Here is an 18114-nt window from a genome sequence, read left to right as displayed (position 1 = left end):
GAATAACCCACACACAATACAGACTTGTGTTAATTCTCTTCCAATCATAAGTATATTCATAGTAAACTGTTCTAGTTGACAGCTACTGATTTTTTTTTTTGACATGATAAAAAATAGATTGTCACCAATATCCATCAATAATAGTTTCATCCTCCTTCATTTGCATTTGTGTGCTCTATGCACGTTGTGTGTCTAGGAAGTTCGTCACTGTTTGGTGTTGGAGTTCAGGCGCCTCGAGTTGTTTTCGGTTTAATTTCTGGTGCGGTTAGAATTTTGTTTAGGTTCAAATCAGACTCGAAGCGGTGATCACAAATATCAGCATTGATAAACATATCACTGAGGATCTTGATCATATTCATCGCCGCATCGGAGTCCGTTTAGTCAGCGCAACTTGTGTCGAGATGAGTGTGGAAGCGTACGGGCCGAGTTCTCAAACGCTCACCTTCCTGGACACCGAAGAAGCGGAGCTACTTGGAGCAGATACCCAGGGCTCGGAGTACGAGTTTACCGATTTTACCCTACCTAGCCAGACACAAACTCAGGGCCACACCCAGAGTCAGCTGGACAATCAGGTTTGTATTCTTCATGTCAACAGTTAGCTAGCCAAACACGCGAACTAACAAGTAACGCGTTAGTTTGCTTGCTCGCCACCACCAACAATGTTGACTGTTTGCATACGCTATCAACAGTTAGCTAGCCAGCTAATATTATAAAGCCTTGTTAGCCAGTTATCGTACTAGCTAGCTGACTAGCTAACTTGTTTGCTAACACACTGGAATATTGCTAACTAGCTAGCGTTATATGTATCAATCACTGTTTACACGTCACTTGGCTGACTATTAAAAAGTTAGTGATAGCTAGCAGTATAAGGTAGCGTTAGCTAACTAACTTAGCTTCTTGTCTACCACCGTATCGCCACACATTGACTTCCTCCACTCCAAGATGAAAGGCCCAAAACGTGCTAAATGTTGGTCATGCTAAAATTGCTAACTAACAACAACAGTGCCGATGTGGGTAAAGACGTTCTGCAGCAGTTCCAAGTGTTCATCAAGTGGTTTGACTACAAACCAAAAAAAATCGTACACAAATTAAAAGTTTGCTTGTGTTGTTTTACCCACCGTATGTACCCTTTTAAAGTTGTATGTGTTCATAGTAGTGGCAAATAAAATATGTTTCTAACGTTACGTAGTGCCATAGCAATACTTAAATTTGTGGCCTTGTTGCAGTCTTAATTCAACCATACTCTTATCTGTAGGTGAATGGTCCTAATGAAGGGCTTCACAATGGAGGGGTTGATGATGTTGCCAAGGCGAGCCAACTACTCTCTGAGTTGAACTTTGAGGAGGATGAAGAGGACACCTATTACACTAAAGACCTCCCACTGCATGCCTGCAGGTAGTTTGTAAAATAATAACTGTTGTAATATAAACGTATTATAACTCTGTTATTGCTTTCAGTGCTGCTGCACCCGATTATGAGTAAATGCGTACGACCTAGAAGTCATAAAAGGGCCTGTTGCTATGTTTCTTTTTTCAGTTACTGTGGCATTCATGATCCTGCTTGTGTGGTGTACTGCAACACAAGCAAGAAGTGGTTCTGCAATGGACGTGGCAATACATCTGGCAGGTATGCAACACGACAGCATCATATCCACCCAAAAAATATGCATTCATAACGTGCGTGCGCATGTAAGTTGATCGTCTCCCATGCTCTTGTTCAGCCACATCGTAAACCACTTGGTGAGAGCCAAATGCAAAGAGGTGACTCTGCACAAAGACGGGCCGCTGGGCGAGACGGTGTTGGAGTGCTACAACTGTGGCTGTCGCAACGTCTTCCTCCTGGGCTTCATACCCGCCAAGGCCGACTCTGTGGTGGTGCTGCTGTGCAGGTGTGTAATGGGCTGAAAAAGAGGGAATGATGGCCAACGCTGTGTGTGTGGTGTGATAGAGAGACTGATTGTGTGTGTGTGTGTTATTACCATAGATTTGACCGTATACACACGTGTGTTGCCATAGAGACCGTGATGTAAACGTAAGTATCAAATCAACGCTTATTTGTCACTTACACCATTTACAGCACGTTTAAAAGGTGCAGCGAAGAGCTTGCAAGTAAGCATTTCTCTGCACCGTTTATACCTGCTATAAACTGTGTATGTGACTTATAAACTTTGATTAGTGTATGTCCTATTTTGGCAAGAGATCAGCACAATCTTCTGTCGAACAGACTTTCCATAACGCAAGTGTATATTGTCTGTATCCAAATGTTTGTGCTCTTAGGCAGCCATGTGCCAGTCAGAGCAGCCTGAAAGACATAAACTGGGACAGCTCCCAGTGGCAGCCGCTGATCCAGGACCGCTGCTTCCTGTCTTGGCTGGTGAAGATCCCCTCGGAGCAGGAGCAGCTCCGGGCCCGCCAGATTACTGCCCAACAGATCAACAAGCTAGAGGAGCTCTGGAAGGTACTGGGCTGACTCAACCCATCCAGGGCCATGAAGTCGACAACGCACTGTACATGTAGCTTAACTTCAGAAATAACCATGAAACACCACAGCATCATACTGGGGGGGGGGGGGGTCATTCAACAAATCAAGGCCTCTTTTGGGGCAGAAGGGCAACAAAACTAGGCAGGGACAGTCCCTACCAACACCTATTAGTAGCTGTAGGAGGAATCAGTCAGTGTTACCATATATGAACGGGCATGAAAGCTTGAACCTGTGCATCCTCTTGTCTCAGGACAATCCAACAGCCACTCTGGAGGATCTGGAGAAGCCCGGTGTAGACGAGGAGCCTCAGCATGTGCTGCTGCGCTACGAGGATGCCTACCAGTACCAGAACATCTTCGGCCCCCTTGTCAAACTGGAGGCCGACTACGACAAAAAGCTTAAAGAGTCCCAGGTATAGCCTCCACATCCTCTTAGATAATTAAGGCCCTTTAAAAATCTGCGATGCGGAAAACCCGGACGGAATCACGGAACGCAGACATTAAACAATATTCAAAAATGTATTGAACATATTAGGAAATCGACTAAATGTATTGAACTTTGTAATCATGTGTTGATTCAGTTTTTTTCCTTCAACATTCTGAAGAGGCAGCATGGGAATGCCCCTGTCTGTGTGCGCATTTGTCTACCACTTTGTGTGGCCGATAGCGATGATGCTAATGATAACTATCATCTGGTAGATGGAAAGGCTTTCCCAAAAACGTTCTCAATTAAATATCAATTGAAAAGTAGATTACGCCTACCTGGCAGAATGATATCATGATTATTTGCATCAATCCAGTGGTGATTTGTTTAGCAAACACTGCACTCACATGCACTCACATGTACAGAAAAACCAAACAAGTCTCTTGCTGGTGCGCACTTGAATTAAAGGGTATCTACACCTAAGAATGTTACATTTTGGGATTTTTTTTTTTCTTTCTCCCAGACCTCAAATGGGGTCTTCTGATGCAGTTTAAGCATTGTTGTAGATTTGGAACATCCAATTTAGTCTTTTTTTTTTTATATACATTTTTAAAAAAGGTGTGTTTTTAGAGAGCAAAAACCACAAAAACCCCAGGAAATCTGAAACATGGAAAAACAGAATTAGTCCAAAAATAAAATGGATTTTATTGGGCCCAAGATCATCCATAAGCTCCCCTTTAAGTCAACAAAAGGTCAGTCACACATGAGTCTACTGTGCAACTGCCTACTACAACATACACACTCTATTAAATGTTTACATGCAGTACTTTATCTGTCTTGTGTGAGGTAAAATCATAATGGTGGAAACCTTGCTATAACCCTGCCAAATTTGTCAAATCAATGAACATGTTCAGGGAACGATGCATGTTCAAAGAAAAGGAAATTGTACTTGAACATAGCAGGGGGGCTGTGTTTTCTTTTATGTAGCTAATAACATTATGACTAATAATTTGTCCTATTGTTTCCCTTGTTCTCATCTGGAACTCTTCATAGACCCAAGATAATATAACGGTCAGGTGGGACCTGGGGCTGAATAAAAAGCGGATTGCCTATTTCTCCTTGCCCAAGACGGATTCAGGTGGTAATTCTTTCAATTGACTTTTCTCTGTCTACCAGTTTTTCTGCTGTGCATAGAGAACCCTTGCATCCCACGCATCCCATACCTGCATCCCTGGTGGTGTGTTCGTTTTGTGCCGTGTGTGTACGGTATTGTATTTTGTCCGTCTCATTGGAACCATTATTCGTATATTTTGTGATATAGTTTTGAGCAAAGTGTTTCTAATGTGTCTCTGTTTGTGGTGGTTTGTACAGACATGCGGCTGATGCAGGGAGATGAGATTTGTCTGCGCTACAAAGGAGACCTGGCCCCACTTTGGAAGGGCATCGGCCATGTCATCAAAGTCCCAGACAGTATCCTTTAACTAAAAGACCATTCTGAAGAAAAACTTTAATTCTTCAGTGGTTGCTCATCTCTACCTTCTGACCACCTTTTCATAGTGGTCCCTTTTTAACAAATAGGATCCACCTCCATCTTTATTTTTCCATGATGGGGGTCAGAAAAAAAAGAAGCTATTTTGTGTCTCAACTTATCAGCCAATCTGAACATTCTCAATGTCTCAAATGCAGACTAGTTCTTGGTAACCAATGCAAAACGTGAGGTAATCAGTCTAATGATTCTAGCCACGTTATTGGGTTGCAATGTTCAAAGGCTTGCAGAAATAAATAATATTTTATTGGGAGATAATTACCTAATTTAAACCAAATTATTAAGGGTTCAATACACCATAGAACTCCCTTAGGAGAAGCCCATCCATTAGTTAATGCCCCTCTAGTTTTCACCTGTCTAGTGTATCTGATATATGCTAATGTAGGGGAAAATCTACAGTTTTGTAGACCTTCTTTTCTTCCCTACTATTAGCCCCGTTCAAGTGTGTGGGGGACGGACATCTTTTTCTTTCTAACATTCCACAAGGAGGAAAGGCTATTTTGCTGTACTTATTTCCTTAGCACCCTTTGTGAAAGACTATGGAGATGAGATTGCTATAGAATTGCGCAGCAGTGTCGGAGCTCCTGTGGAAATAACCCACAACTACCAGGTGGATTTCGTGTGGAAGTCCACTTCCTTTGACAGGTGTGACAAGCAGATCAGAATATTTAATCAGTTCTACTTTGGTTGTTGATGCTCTGGTGTTCTTAACGTGACTTCCAGAGTACTGATTTTTTTTTTTTAGCTTCAGCAGCATTTCACATGATTTATCCCTAACGTTAACTCCTGACGTATATTGAAGAATTGAATGAATAAGACATGATATGAAGGTACTAGCTTGTATTATTATTGTTAATCACATCACTCTTTATCGCCACTATAACCCATTGGTTTCCACCGGGTTTCAGAATGCAGAGTGCCCTGAAGACCTTTGCTGTGGACGAGACATCCGTGTCGGGCTACATCTACCACAAGCTGCTGGGCCACGAGGTGGAGGATGTCATCATCAAGTGTCAGCTGCCCAAACGCTTCACTGCCCAGGGCCTGCCCGACCTCAACCACTCTCAGGTCTGACCCACACACATACTCTTAACACCTCACTGACCTGACCCAACCTGACTGCCTGAAACTGAACTTGTTTGCATTTTTAACCATTCGTTTTAGTGAATGAATGATCACAAAAAAGTAGACATTTCCTCTTATTAATGGGGAAACCTTATTATAGTAATGTCGTCTTATAATCATGAAGAACTTCATTTGGAGTTGGATGTTAATTCCCCGTACTACCATGTGCTCTTTGCGCAGCTTTCATAAATGTTTTGATTTGTGTGTTTAAAATAGGTGTATGCTGTGAAGACTGTGCTGCAAAGACCCCTCAGTCTTATCCAAGGCCCCCCCGGCACTGGGAAAACTGTCACATCTGCCACCATAGTGTACCAGCTCGCCAGGCAGGGCAACGGGTAAGATGGGTAACACTCACTATGCATATGTGTCTTTTCTCAAAAGCATCTCCACGTTGTCCTAGCTTTCTGCGTTCATCTGTTGTGTTTGGTTGGTTCCTGCAGACCCGTGCTGGTGTGTGCTCCCAGTAACATCGCGGTGGACCAGCTGACTGAGAAGATCCACATGTCAGGTCTGAAGGTGGTCCGGCTGTGTGCTAAGAGCAGGGAGGCCATCGACTCCCCCGTCTCATTCCTGGCGCTGCACAACCAGATCCGCAACATGGACAGGTGGGGCATGCTGGGAAATGAAGTCTTTGTTAGCACTGTCTGAAATTGTATCCTACACGTAGTAGTGCTCTCGTAATCACTCGTGTTAATGCTTGTAGCAATGTATTATCCCTGTTTTGAATATCAAAGAATTATGGAAAGGGAAGGATGGATGGATTTTTTTAAGTACTTCCAACAGAACCATTGAATAGATCTGCCAGACTTTTTGGATATAATAACTCTAATTCTGTGTGTTTCTAATGGGGGTGTTCCTCTGCTCAGGCTTTGCTTACTCATGCCAAATCCAGGTGTTTTAAGATAAGTATTTTAAGTATCCGCTAACCACATTGTTATAGCAATCTGTAAGTCGATGACACTGTCGATGACTTGGCACGTAAACATTGGTTAATGCATGCAACGTCTGAGCAGGGGAATGCAACCACAGACTTAGTTTCGCGTAGCCATACCTCCAAATCGCAATGTTGTCACACCTCATTTGAAGGTCTGTAGAATTTTATATCATCCGAAATGGCTTGATTTGGTCTGATGGCTTCCAGCGGCTACATTTTATTGGATGTTCAATTTCAAGAACCGTCACTCTCACGTGTGACCGTGGCCACACTTGCAGAGAGTTGTTGCGTATGCTAGTTTGCAACATCGCAGAAAAAAGTGAATTCTGTTTTGGAAGAAATGTGCTCTACACAAATCGAGTCGAAGGCATTACAACTTCTCTGCACCCTACAAAAAAAGAGAAGTTATGGCGTGTCTACCTACAGGCTGTAGTAATAGTTTAGTGTGGCAGTCTGATTTATTGAAAGTGGAGAAATCAATGGTAATAGTAGTTTCTCATCTGATGTCAGTAATCAAGGATCAGGTTTGTGTCCTTAACTCTCAAGGAATCGCCGCATACGCGGTTTGTAGTGAGATGGAGAACCGTTGCTCCTATAGCACTATTCTAGTGGGCACCTTCAGAGCTCCGCCCAAACAAGGCATTTAATTGGTTTGAGGTGTTGTGAGGCGTCACTGATTCACTCCGGCTTTGTACCCCTTTGGAACTACTTTCTGCCATTAACTGCACCAGGTTTTCCGATTAGGGAAGCCAGGTTCTCGACAAGGCTACTAATGACTCAACCCACTTTGCCTGCTCTGTGTCTGGTGTGACCCGCAGTATGCCAGAGCTGCAGAAGCTGCAGCAGCTGAAGGATGAGACCGGGGAGCTGTCGTCTGCTGACGAGAAGCGTTACCGGGCCCTGAAGCGCACCGCTGAGCGAGAGCTGCTCACGGTGAGGAGGACTTTTACAACACTTACACCTTTGTTGCCCGATATGTCACAGCAGTATTAGGTGTATCAGGTGCTGTCAAGTAGAACAGGTTTTTTTTGGACCTAGCGAAGATGATATGGGTTCCCCGTTCCTATAGTTTCAAACCAACTGTTAACCACTGTTCCTCTTCTGTCCCTCGGCAGAATGCGGATGTGATCTGCTGTACCTGTGTGGGGGCAGGAGATCCACGCCTGGCCAAGATGCAGTTCCGCTCGATCCTGATTGATGAGAGCACCCAGGCCACCGAGCCAGAGTGCATGGTGCCTGTGGTCCTGGGTGCCAAGCAGGTACAACCACACACCAATTTATGCTCAAGATAAACAGCTCAACTAGGTCAATTGTCCGTGACCTACTCAATCCAGACGAAAACAATGTAAAAGCCCATGAGAATATTTGGTTAATTGATTGTCATTTCATCATTAATTCCCCCCTTTCACAGCTCATTCTGGTGGGAGACCACTGCCAGCTGGGCCCAGTAGTGATGTGTAAGAAGGCAGCCAAAGCAGGCCTGTCCCAGTCTCTGTTTGAGCGTCTGGTGGTGCTGGGCATCAGGCCCATTCGTCTGCAGGTGCAGTACCGTATGCACCCGGCCCTCAGCTCTTTCCCCTCCAACATCTTCTACGAGGGCTCCCTGCAGAACGGAGTCACCGCTGGTGAGTTAGACGTTTTCACCAGGCTTCTTGGTCATATTATAGCTTTTGAATTGGTCATGTGTAAAAAAAAATAATAATAATTCACACTTATTATCTAGAACATGTGACGTTTTTGTAGAAAGTGTGTTTGTTCACCCCTAAAAGATCTAGAAGTAGCAGTGTAGATCTGCGTTGGATTAAAGCGGTGTTTGTGTTCATACACTGAGTAGAAAGCGTTTACTCTACTGTGGAAGTTTGTTAGGCCATTCTGAAATCGACTGTAACTCAAAGCATATTGCTTTTGGGCACGTATTTGCTATTGAATAAAATGGCCATTTTTAGGTTTGTTCACAATCTCACTGAATTCCCATACTAACCATGTTGACAAATTCTCTGTTTATCCTGGGAAGCTGACCGCATCAAGAAAGGCTTTGACTTCCAGTGGCCACAGCCAGACAAGCCCATGTTCTTCTATGTAACTCAAGGCCAGGAGGAAATAGCCAGCTCTGGAACGTCCTACCTGAACAGGTACGGCTAACAGTCCTGTCAAGGTTCATCTCAAAGTATCAACAGAATTGATTGCTATTTTGAAATGCACATAGAGTGCGTCTCTTCATTTAGTTTGACTGGAACAATTTTAAACACTGTCCTCTCCCCAGAACTGAGGCGGCCAACGTGGAGAAGATCACAACCAGGCTGCTGAAGGCTGGGGCCAAGCCTGACCAGATAGGCATCATCACCCCCTACGAGGGCCAGAGGTCCTACCTGGTGCAGTACATGCAGTTCAGTGGTTCCCTCCACACAAAACTCTACCAGGTACGGCAGTATAGCTGAACTTGCACTGTCTTGGGAAAGAACAATTCAATATATTTTTGTTGTCTTCTCAAGAACATGATTTGTGATATCGATTTGCTTTATTATTGTTCTGCAGATGGTAGCAGATTTATAAAATCTTCAAATAATATTGCGTTACTATTTATGTCGATACCTGTTGCCATTCGACCAATGCCAAATGCAACAGGTCTCGATGACCAATGTTACAACACTGTTCTATCCTCTTGTCTTGCTATCAGGAGGTTGAGATCGCCAGCGTGGATGCATTCCAGGGCAGGGAGAAGGACTTTATCATCCTGTCGTGCGTACGAGCCAACGAGCACCAGGGCATCGGCTTCCTTAACGACCCGCGCCGTCTCAACGTGGCCCTCACCAGAGCCAAGTAAGCATCTGGACCATTAGTCTTCATTCTCACCACAGCTTCTCTGGGTAGACAGTTTCAAATCTGTATGGCCAAAGACATAGAATTACATATAAAAGACCTAGAATGGACAATGGGATCCTAGCAATAGTTACTTCATAGGATGTCAGGGGTTCAAAGTCATGGTAGTTTAGAAGCCTTGATGATGAACTGTGATGAGCCTCGGTGGAACAGTATAGAATTCATCATCAAAAAATGTATGTGAATCACTGTCCACTTTCATCCTTGACAACGTAGACAAAATGGTGCATTTTGAGACTGCCTTGTCCTTAGATTTCTCCCACTGACGTGTGTGTGTGTGTGTGTGTGTAACGTATGTTTTCAGGTATGGGGTGATCATTGTGGGCAACCCAAAGGCCCTGTCCAAGCAGCCTCTGTGGAACCACTTACTCAACTACTACAAGGAGCAGAAGGTTCTGGTGGAGGGACCCCTCAACAACCTGAGAGAGAGCCTGATGCAGTTCAGCAGGCCCCGCAAGCTGGTCAATGCCATCAACCCTGTGAGTTATGACGCTTGCATAAACACACATTATATGTTGGATGTGTCGGAGTGTACAGTTGGCACATGTTTTCAGTGTGGGTATTGAACCCACGTTGAGTCTATTCCCCTCATATCCTTTTTTAAATTAATACTTAACACTTTTTCCTCAGTAACACTTTTTCCTCAGTAACACTTTTTCCTCAGTAACACTTTTTCCTCAGTAACACTTTTTCCTCAGTAACACTTTTTCCTCAGTAACACTTTTAACTCGGTAACACTTTGGCCGATATGTAATGCCATTTACAGCAATGTTATGACAACAGTACAGCAGTTCCACTGTGTTTTCGAGGGTATTAAACCCTTGTCTGTGTTCCAGGGAGCCCGGTTCATGAGCACTGCCATGTATGATGCCCGCGAGGCCCTCATCCCTGGGTCTGCCTACGATCGCAGCAGCGCAGGTTAGTGGGAAAGTGTCTTTTTTTTCTATAAGGCCGTGGCTACGGATACAGAGTTTTTGCCCACGCCCTCCGGAATCCTCTTTCTCAAAGCTAAAGTTTTGTTTTTCTAACGTATTTGCTGCTCGCACTCCTCTCTTCACGTTTCGCTTTTTACTCACCCTTTTCTAAACCATGATGATGTCTGACTCGTATTTTTAAACAGCTAAATTAAAAACCCTGCAGCGATTTGAACGAACATTCCAAAACATATATATATTATTAGGGCTGTCCCCGACAAAAAAATCTTGCTCGCCCGAGAGTCATCTGTCAAGTTTTTAAACCTGTATTTCCCCATATACAGTATAGACACATCCTATGTGTTTTTAATGAAATCAACTAAATGCACAGAGCTGGTCTGATGCTTTAAGCACACTGTTTGATTAAATAATTAAGACACACGAATGACTCAAGCGGGAGGCCGATGACCACGCTGTGTTAATTATTTATTTTTTACAGCGAGTGCCTGTGTGAATGTCGCACGTTGTCTCTCTAACCTCCCTGTTGCAGCGAAGAGGCACCACCACACAGCAAGTGTTTATTGCACTGTCCGTGCTGAAGCTGCAACATAATTACAGCCATTTAGTTTCTTAAACTCTGACCGAAAAGTTCTGTTACCAAAGTCCCTCATTTGTTTAGGAAAATAATTTCCTTGCTCTCTTTACGTGAAACATGTATGCATCGCGTGCACATGGCCAATAGGGCCTGACCTATAGCCTATCATAACCACATCAATAAATTGGTTATAACAAACTCTGAACACCGTAACACGTGTCAGCAAAATTAATACGAAAGATGTGAAAAAGAAACTCGAAATGGGGGTGTTTACTGGTTGCTCAGGAGTTGGAATGTTTACTCAGGAATGTTTACTGGTTGCTCAGGAGGGAAAGGGGAAGTCAAATGTGTGGAAGACACTTGACTTAGTTGTGTACGCCACTGGAGATCAAGAAAAATGAGGGAATAGCAGCAAGCGCTGCGTGAGTATTGTGTGCCAAACAGGTTCTGTTAGATTACAATATTATTTTACTGACCGTTTGGAACATTTGTAAAGAAAATGTAAGAAATTATAAGTGTACCAGAGAGTCTGTTCTAATGGAAAACATTAGCAATTATTCAAAGCTCCCAAACGTTATTTCATTTTAAAACTAAAACGCTTGATTGCATTTCAAAGCATGAATGACATGAACAAACAAATGATTTAATGATTTTAGGGCTGACTCCATTTAGTTGACTAGTCGATTGCTTGGTTGACAGGATGTTGGTCGACCGAGATTTCTTTAGTCGAGCAGTAGCAAAATATCTATCTATATCATGGTGTACAAGACACCTGTCTGAGTGGACTAAACCATTGTGGAGGCCATGGGGATGGCGCAGTCCATCACTCTGACATATGCTACTGAAATTGTATATGGGAAAGGGGGATACCTAGTCAGTTGTACAACTGAATGCCTTCAACTGAAATTTCTTCTGCATTTAACCCAACCCCTCTGAATCAGAGAGGTGCAGGGGGCTGTATGGTTATATTACATAAGAAAAATGGTGCAACATCTAATAAAAAAAGAGTATTATTTTATAACAAATTATCTTTCTCCCGCGTTGGATAGTGGTCACTGTACACGGTTCTGAAATACATCAGTGCGCTGTTGAATTGGTGCCTTTTCCTCGACCATCTTGCTATGCATAATAGCAAAGTTACCCAGCATATTGGTGTTGAGAACAATGCTGTGGAGGCAGCAGCAGAATGAGGAGAAAAGTCTTTGCCTTATTGTCTAAGAAAAGTGAGGAGAGAGGAAACCCCAACGTAGTTAGGTCTATAATCAATAGTCTAACTGTTAAATGTACCTGGCTTTATAAATCATCCATATATATCTACAGAAATAAGACCGATCCTGCTTCTGTTGCCTGTTTGAATGATTGTTTAATAGCCTACTGATTCCGTGAGTACCAAGCATCACACAACGACATGTCAAGTAAAACATTTTCTTTTAATCTTTACTTTGCTATAATTAAGGCTTTACACTTTTTTTTTTTTTAGAACAGCCTCTGGTATTATTTATCATTTATTAAGTGTTCTGTTCCATATTTTCCAAAAAAGTATATTTTAGAATAATAACACTCCTTTTTCTCGATCTCCTTCTTGTTGTTAATTTTTACTATTCAACAACTTGTTCCGAAGCCACTCCTGCGTTGTCTTGGCTGTGTGTTTATGGTCATTGTCATGTTGGAAGGTGAACATTTGCCCCAGTCTGAGGTCCTGAGCTTTCTGGAGCAGGTTTTCATCAAGGATGTCTCTGTACTTTGCTCCATTCATCTTTCCTTCGAGCCTGACTAGTCTCCCAGTCCCTGCCACTGAAAAACATCCCTACAGCATGATGCTGGCACCACCATGCTTCACCGGTTTCCTCCAGATGGGCTAGGTTTCCTCCAGACGTGACGCTTGGCATTCAGGCCACAGAGTTGAATCTTGGTTTCATCAGACCAGAGAATCTTGTTTGTCATGGTCTGAGAGTCCTTTAGGTGCCTTTTGACAAACTCCAAGCAAGATGTCATGTACCTTTTACTGAGGAGTGGCTTCTGTCTGGCCAGAGGAACTCTGGAGCTCTGTCAGTGACCATCGGGTTCTTGGTCACCTCTCTAACCAAGGCCCTTCTCCCCTGATTGCTCAGTTTGGCCGAATCAGACAGGTGTAACGCATACAATTTCAGTAGCACATGTCTTAGAGGATGGACTATGCCATCCCCACGGCCTCCACAATGGATTAATCCACTGAGACAGGCGCGAATCAGACAGGTGTCAGGTGTCTTGTGCTCTATATTAAAAATATATATATTTGCGTCTGCTTGGCTAAAGAAATCTCGGTCGACCAACGGTCTATCGACAAAACAATTGACCAGTCGACTAAATGGGGTCAGCCCTATATATTATGAAGGCTACAACCTTCTGTCTGATGTAACGGATATTGCAGGTGCACAAGCAGGATGCAGGCCCTACACTGGAGCAAAAACAATCAGCGTGTTGTGTGATGTAGGCTAATCTTTATAGTTGCTACCATATCGTATACATGTCTGCCTCCTGTGCGACTTAGTCAGTGTTTGCATTGATGATGGAAAAAATTGAATTCAATCGCTAATTCGACTGCGTGTCTGTCTTGCTGCGTTCCACCTCTGGGCAGCCGAGCATTTATCCAGACCGGTAAAAAGAGTCTGACAATGGGCAAGTTTGTTTTGCATCGCCCGGTGCCATAGTTATGCCATATATGCTGCTGTACCGTGGCGAGAGTAAATGGCTGCATATAACTCCGCAGCTAAGAACATGATATCGCTAGACTGCCTGCTTATGTTTGCAATATTGGCAGCAAAGTTTGTACGAACATGTCTAATGTGTTTTGTGTAAAACATGTACATAGCTGTAGCCTACTCCTCTCCTGAAAAAATAACTTGAAGTCGTGCTTATGCTTACTGAGGCATGGAATGCAATATTTGGAACAGTTTAGTGTACAACATGAAGTTTGTAGGCTACACCAGTGACCAGACGAAGGCGACCAAGTAGGGGGGAGCGGCAGCGGAACACTCAGCACAGCAGCTATGTAGGCAGCAGAGTGCTACGTGTAAAGAATCCTGCACATCCGCAGAAATATCTGTGTTTTTAGCCTGGGCAAATTGGGATACAGAAACTCTGTATCCGTACCCACTTCGTTTTAATTGTTTTATAATGCGTTAACTTGTTCTTTACCTCTTCAATAGCCCGCTAACATTTACAGTGCCTTCAAAGTATTCATACCCCTTGACTTATTCCAAATTTTATTGTGAGAGCCTGAATTCACAACTGAATTAAATATTCGTTTTTACCCATACCCCAAAATGACAAAGTGAAAACATGTTTTTAGACATTTTTGCACATTTTATTGAAAATTAAATATCTCATTTCATTTGAGTATTCACACCCCTGACTCCATACAGCTGTGAGTCTTTCTGGGTAAGTCTCTAAGAGCTTTCCACACCTGGATTGTTCAACATTTGCCCTTTATTCTTCCTCTCAGTTCTTCATGTTCTGTCAGATTGGTTGTTGATCATTGCTAGACAACCATTTTCAAGTAGATTTAAGTCAAAACTGTAACTTGGCCACTCAGGATGATTCACTGTCTTCTTGGTAAGCGACTCCAGATTTGGCCATGTGTTTTAGGTTATTGCCCTGCTGAAAGGTGAATTCATTTCCCAGTGTCTGGTGGAAAGCCGACTGAACCAGGTTTTCCTCCTAGGATTTTGCCTGTGCTAAGCTCCGTTTTTCTGTTTTTATTCTGAAAAACTCCTCAGTCCGTAACGATTACAAACACACCCATAAAATAATGCAGTCACCACAATGCTTGAAAATTTGGAGAGTGGTTGTCCGTAATGTGTTGTATTGCATTTGCCCCAAAGATAACTTTGTATTCAAGACAAAAAAAAGTTACTTGCTTTGCCACATTTTTTGCAGTTTTACTTTAGTGCCTTGATTACAAACAGGATGCATGTTTTTGGAAAAAATGTATTCTGTACAGGCTTCCTTTCCCTCTGTCAATTAGGTTAGTATTGTGGAGTAACTACAATGTTTTTGATCCATCGTTAGGAGAAAACTATCACAGCCATTACACTCTAACTGTTTCACAGTCCCCATTGCCCTCATGGTGAAATCCTTGAGTGGTTCCTTCCTCTCCGGCAACTGAGTTTTTACTCCTGAGCTTTTTTAGACTTGTCATACGAAAGGGGTTGAATACTTATTGACTCGACATTTCAGCATTTCATATTTTATTAATGTATTATTTTTTTTTTTACTTAATTCCACTTTGCGGTATTGTGTGTAGGCTAGTGATGACAAAATCTAAATTTAATGCATTTTAAATTCAGGCTGTAACACAATTTTTTTTTGGGGGGGGGGAGTCAAGGTTGTGAATGCTTTCTGAAGGTACTGTAGGCTAATGCCTTTCTAGAACTGTAAGGTGGCACCAGAATTTATTGCATTGCTAGATGCAACAAACGCATCCTACAGCAATGGGACCGCTCACACACTACTGTGACATGTTTTCTGTGTGTTTCTTTCTACAGGGCGTCCATCCAACATGTATTTCCAAACCCACGATCAGATCGGCATGATTGGGGCTGGGCCAGCCCACATGGCGGCCATGAACATGCCTATTCCCTTCAACTTGGTGGTGCCCCCCATGCCTCCGCCAGGCTACCTGGCCCAGGCCAACGGCCCTGCTGCAGGTGAGCAGGAAGCGAAACAACTATTCATTAGTTGTTAATATATTGACTGGTGGAATATGTATTTGGCCCTGTGAAGTTGGACAGTATCCAAATAACCAGAAGTCTCAGTGTTGCTCACCAGAGTATTCTTCATGTGGTACTGTTGTTGGTGATATTGTGTTATGGGGGTTTGGAGATGTCCTCGTACCCCTACTATTTCTCGTCTGTAATGCATGTTCATTGTTTGTTAGTGTGTTTGATAAGTGAGTGCTCTGTGCCACCCAGGTCGCGGTGGGGCGCTGAAGGGCAAAGCGGGGCGTGGCGGGCGCCAGAGGACCCGCGGCATGGGGAACCACAGTGGCAGCGGGCAGGCCAACGGGCACAACAGCCAGGCCAGCCAGGACGTGTCTTCCCAGCCCTTCTCCCAGGGGCCACTCACCCAGGGCTACATCACCATGAGTCAGCCCTCCCAGATGAGCCAGCCTGGCCTCTCCCAGCCTGAACTTTCCCAGGTAACAAGACCGGCCTAAACTCCACTCTTTACTACCTAATACCAAATCAGACTCTGGCCTCGTACTCCTATGCCCAATCCCAAATCGTACCATACTCTGTATGTGATTGTGGAGATCTGAGAGGATTAGATGGGTATAAGTAAAAATTATAATAGCTTCATTGGTTAGATGTAATGTTTTTGCCATATTGCTTGAATCAAGCAAGAAGCAATATGGTAATAATGCCACCTCTGATATGCTGGGTGGAGGTTCATATTGCTGACATCATCTGATACTCTCAGGGAAATGTGTTAGAAGCAATGTCCCCTTTAGCCTCGAGTGATTGCTTGTACATTTCTATACATCTTTGAAAAGAGAGTCAGGTAAAGAGCTTTTTTTGTCATAAAGGGGCAGTGTTGTGTTTTGAGACAGGCTTGAATAAGCTAAGTAGCCTGTAGGAGGGGGGGGCATAATTTTTCTGATTCTCTGTAATAATGGTATGGGAATAATAATGCATTTTATTTTGTAAGGTGGTTTCTTGCATCAAACAACACAACATTTTCAGTCACCTTGTCTGAAGGACAAGTGGATAAACAGGTTAATGTCAAGCCCTGCATGTTCGTTTCTAAAGTCTCATGGAATGTAGTCCTACATTGAACACCACACATTGGCTGCTACTGTAGACTGAATGATAGAACAACTATTTCCATGTTAAAATGTTATGGGATGCATTTTCTCCATTGTTTTTGATGGAAGGCCACTCTAGTAGGCCAACATTATGATCAAATAGCCACAGTAGCCTACTTGGCCACTGTTAAAACTTACTTAAACCGGGTACAGCCTCAGTGTTCACAGTAAACGCCTGCTGGAAGTTGCACTGAATTTTCACAACTTTCAAGTTTGTGCTCAGCAGACCTGAAATTTGCTCAGTGCTGGAATTTTTTTACGGAAACATTAGTTGGAAGAATTATGTTTTGGATGTAATTGGGTGTTTCTCCTTCTGTTTTAACAGGACAGTTATTTAGGTGACGAGTTCAAGTCTCAAATCGATGTGGCTCTGTCGCAGGATTCGACTTACCAGGGTGAACGTGCATACCAACATGGTGGGGTGACTGGACTGTCACAGTACTAGAGTGTAAGATAACTATTCCCATTCCCATGGTACTAGAGTAATCAAGAACTGTTATTGATTTGACCTCTACTGTACAGACGAGTACTTCCAAAAATCGTGTTGGCGGAAGCCATTTTGAATATCCTTATTGTTTCCTTTTCTCAGGTTGTTGGAAGAGGAGCTAGGCTTGAACTGAGCTTAGTTCATCAGTATTTTAATCTGGGTAATTATAAAAACAAAAAATGGATACCTGTTTTCCTCTGCTACAACTGAAGCACCACCGTGTGAAATCAACGGGAGAGAGAAACCAACCAATCGCGAGAGAGAAAGTGATGGAAAGAACGGACGGCCAGGAAGAGGGAACGTGTGGGAGTGAGGGACCACTGCCGGCACATGGGAACGAAAGCGAGAGGAAGGCGGTGGCCAGCGGTCGAGCTGTCGTGAGGAAGACGAAACGAGGAACAACTCCGTCCCTCCACAACCCTTTTCCCACCTCCCCTTCCAACCTCACGCCTCTGTCTGAGGGAATGACCAGTTATCCAGAGGACCTTGCTCTTTGATCAGCTAACAGAGAAAGACAAGTTCTCAAGCAACTTGGCTGAGGGAGCACTTTCCACTAACTCTCGAAAGCGGATAACAAGAAAGTAGAGGGGGGAGGGTGTGGAACACTTCAAGCAGACAACATAGGAAATCCTCACCTCAATGTTGATCGCTTGCCAAACCCGTTTGATACCCAAACTCATTTGATTGGATTGATGTGGAGGACGAGTGGCGGTGTTGATCTCAACTCTCAGACCTGAAATCTCATCAAATGACCGCAAGAGGAACAGTCTCCAAGAGGAACAGTCTCCAAGAGGAACAGTGGCAGTTCACGTTGTCGTTCAACTTTGAGTTGAAAAGTTTTCTGCTCTAAAGTCTGATAATAAAGAACTTTGAATTGAAATGCC

The 18114-nt window shown here is 43.5% G+C and overlaps 1 protein-coding gene across 4 annotated transcripts; it reads left to right on the top strand.

The window, feature by feature from the left end:
• The first annotated feature begins 180 nt into the window (after positions 1–180).
• On the top strand, positions 181–18114 carry LOC106613627 (regulator of nonsense transcripts 1). Of its 4 annotated transcripts, none has more exons than XM_014216084.2 (24): positions 181–572; positions 1256–1395; positions 1537–1626; positions 1721–1888; positions 2277–2457; positions 2732–2893; positions 3958–4042; positions 4276–4374; positions 4987–5095; positions 5359–5518; positions 5792–5910; positions 6016–6180; positions 7328–7442; positions 7625–7768; positions 7921–8134; positions 8524–8641; positions 8773–8929; positions 9187–9329; positions 9694–9868; positions 10226–10307; positions 15425–15586; positions 15851–16077; positions 17069–17191; positions 17333–18114. In XM_014216084.2, exons 1-23 carry the CDS (start codon positions 402–404, stop codon positions 17186–17188), a joined length of 3306 nt encoding a protein of 1101 aa, XP_014071559.1. In that variant the 5' UTR covers positions 181–401; the 3' UTR covers positions 17189–17191; positions 17333–18114. The 4 variants fall into 4 exon arrangements, with proteins under 4 accessions (XP_014071559.1, XP_014071557.1, XP_014071558.1 ...); XM_014216082.2 differs by having other exon boundaries at positions 4972–5095; XM_014216083.2 differs by having other exon boundaries at positions 3958–4045.

Source organism: Salmo salar, chromosome ssa10, assembly GCF_905237065.1.
Source record: "Salmo salar chromosome ssa10, Ssal_v3.1, whole genome shotgun sequence".
NCBI classification, from domain to species: Eukaryota; Metazoa; Chordata; class Actinopteri; order Salmoniformes; family Salmonidae; genus Salmo; species Salmo salar.
Note: the sequence above shows the minus strand (reverse complement) of the source record. Positions and strands in the feature narration are given on the sequence as shown.

Bases quoted from the DNA above. Each gene is read 5' to 3' on its own strand.
- LOC106613627 (XM_014216081.2), top strand. From the start codon at position 402: ATGAGTGTGGAAGCGTACGGGCCGAGTTCTCAAACGCTCACCTTCCTG. The intron at 573-1,255 runs GTTTGTATTCTT...TCTTATCTGTAG, and splicing joins AGAGTCAGCTGGACAATCAG to GTGAATGGTCCTAATGAAGG. The intron at 7,769-7,920 runs GTACAACCACAC...CCCCTTTCACAG, and splicing joins TGGTCCTGGGTGCCAAGCAG to CTCATTCTGGTGGGAGACCA.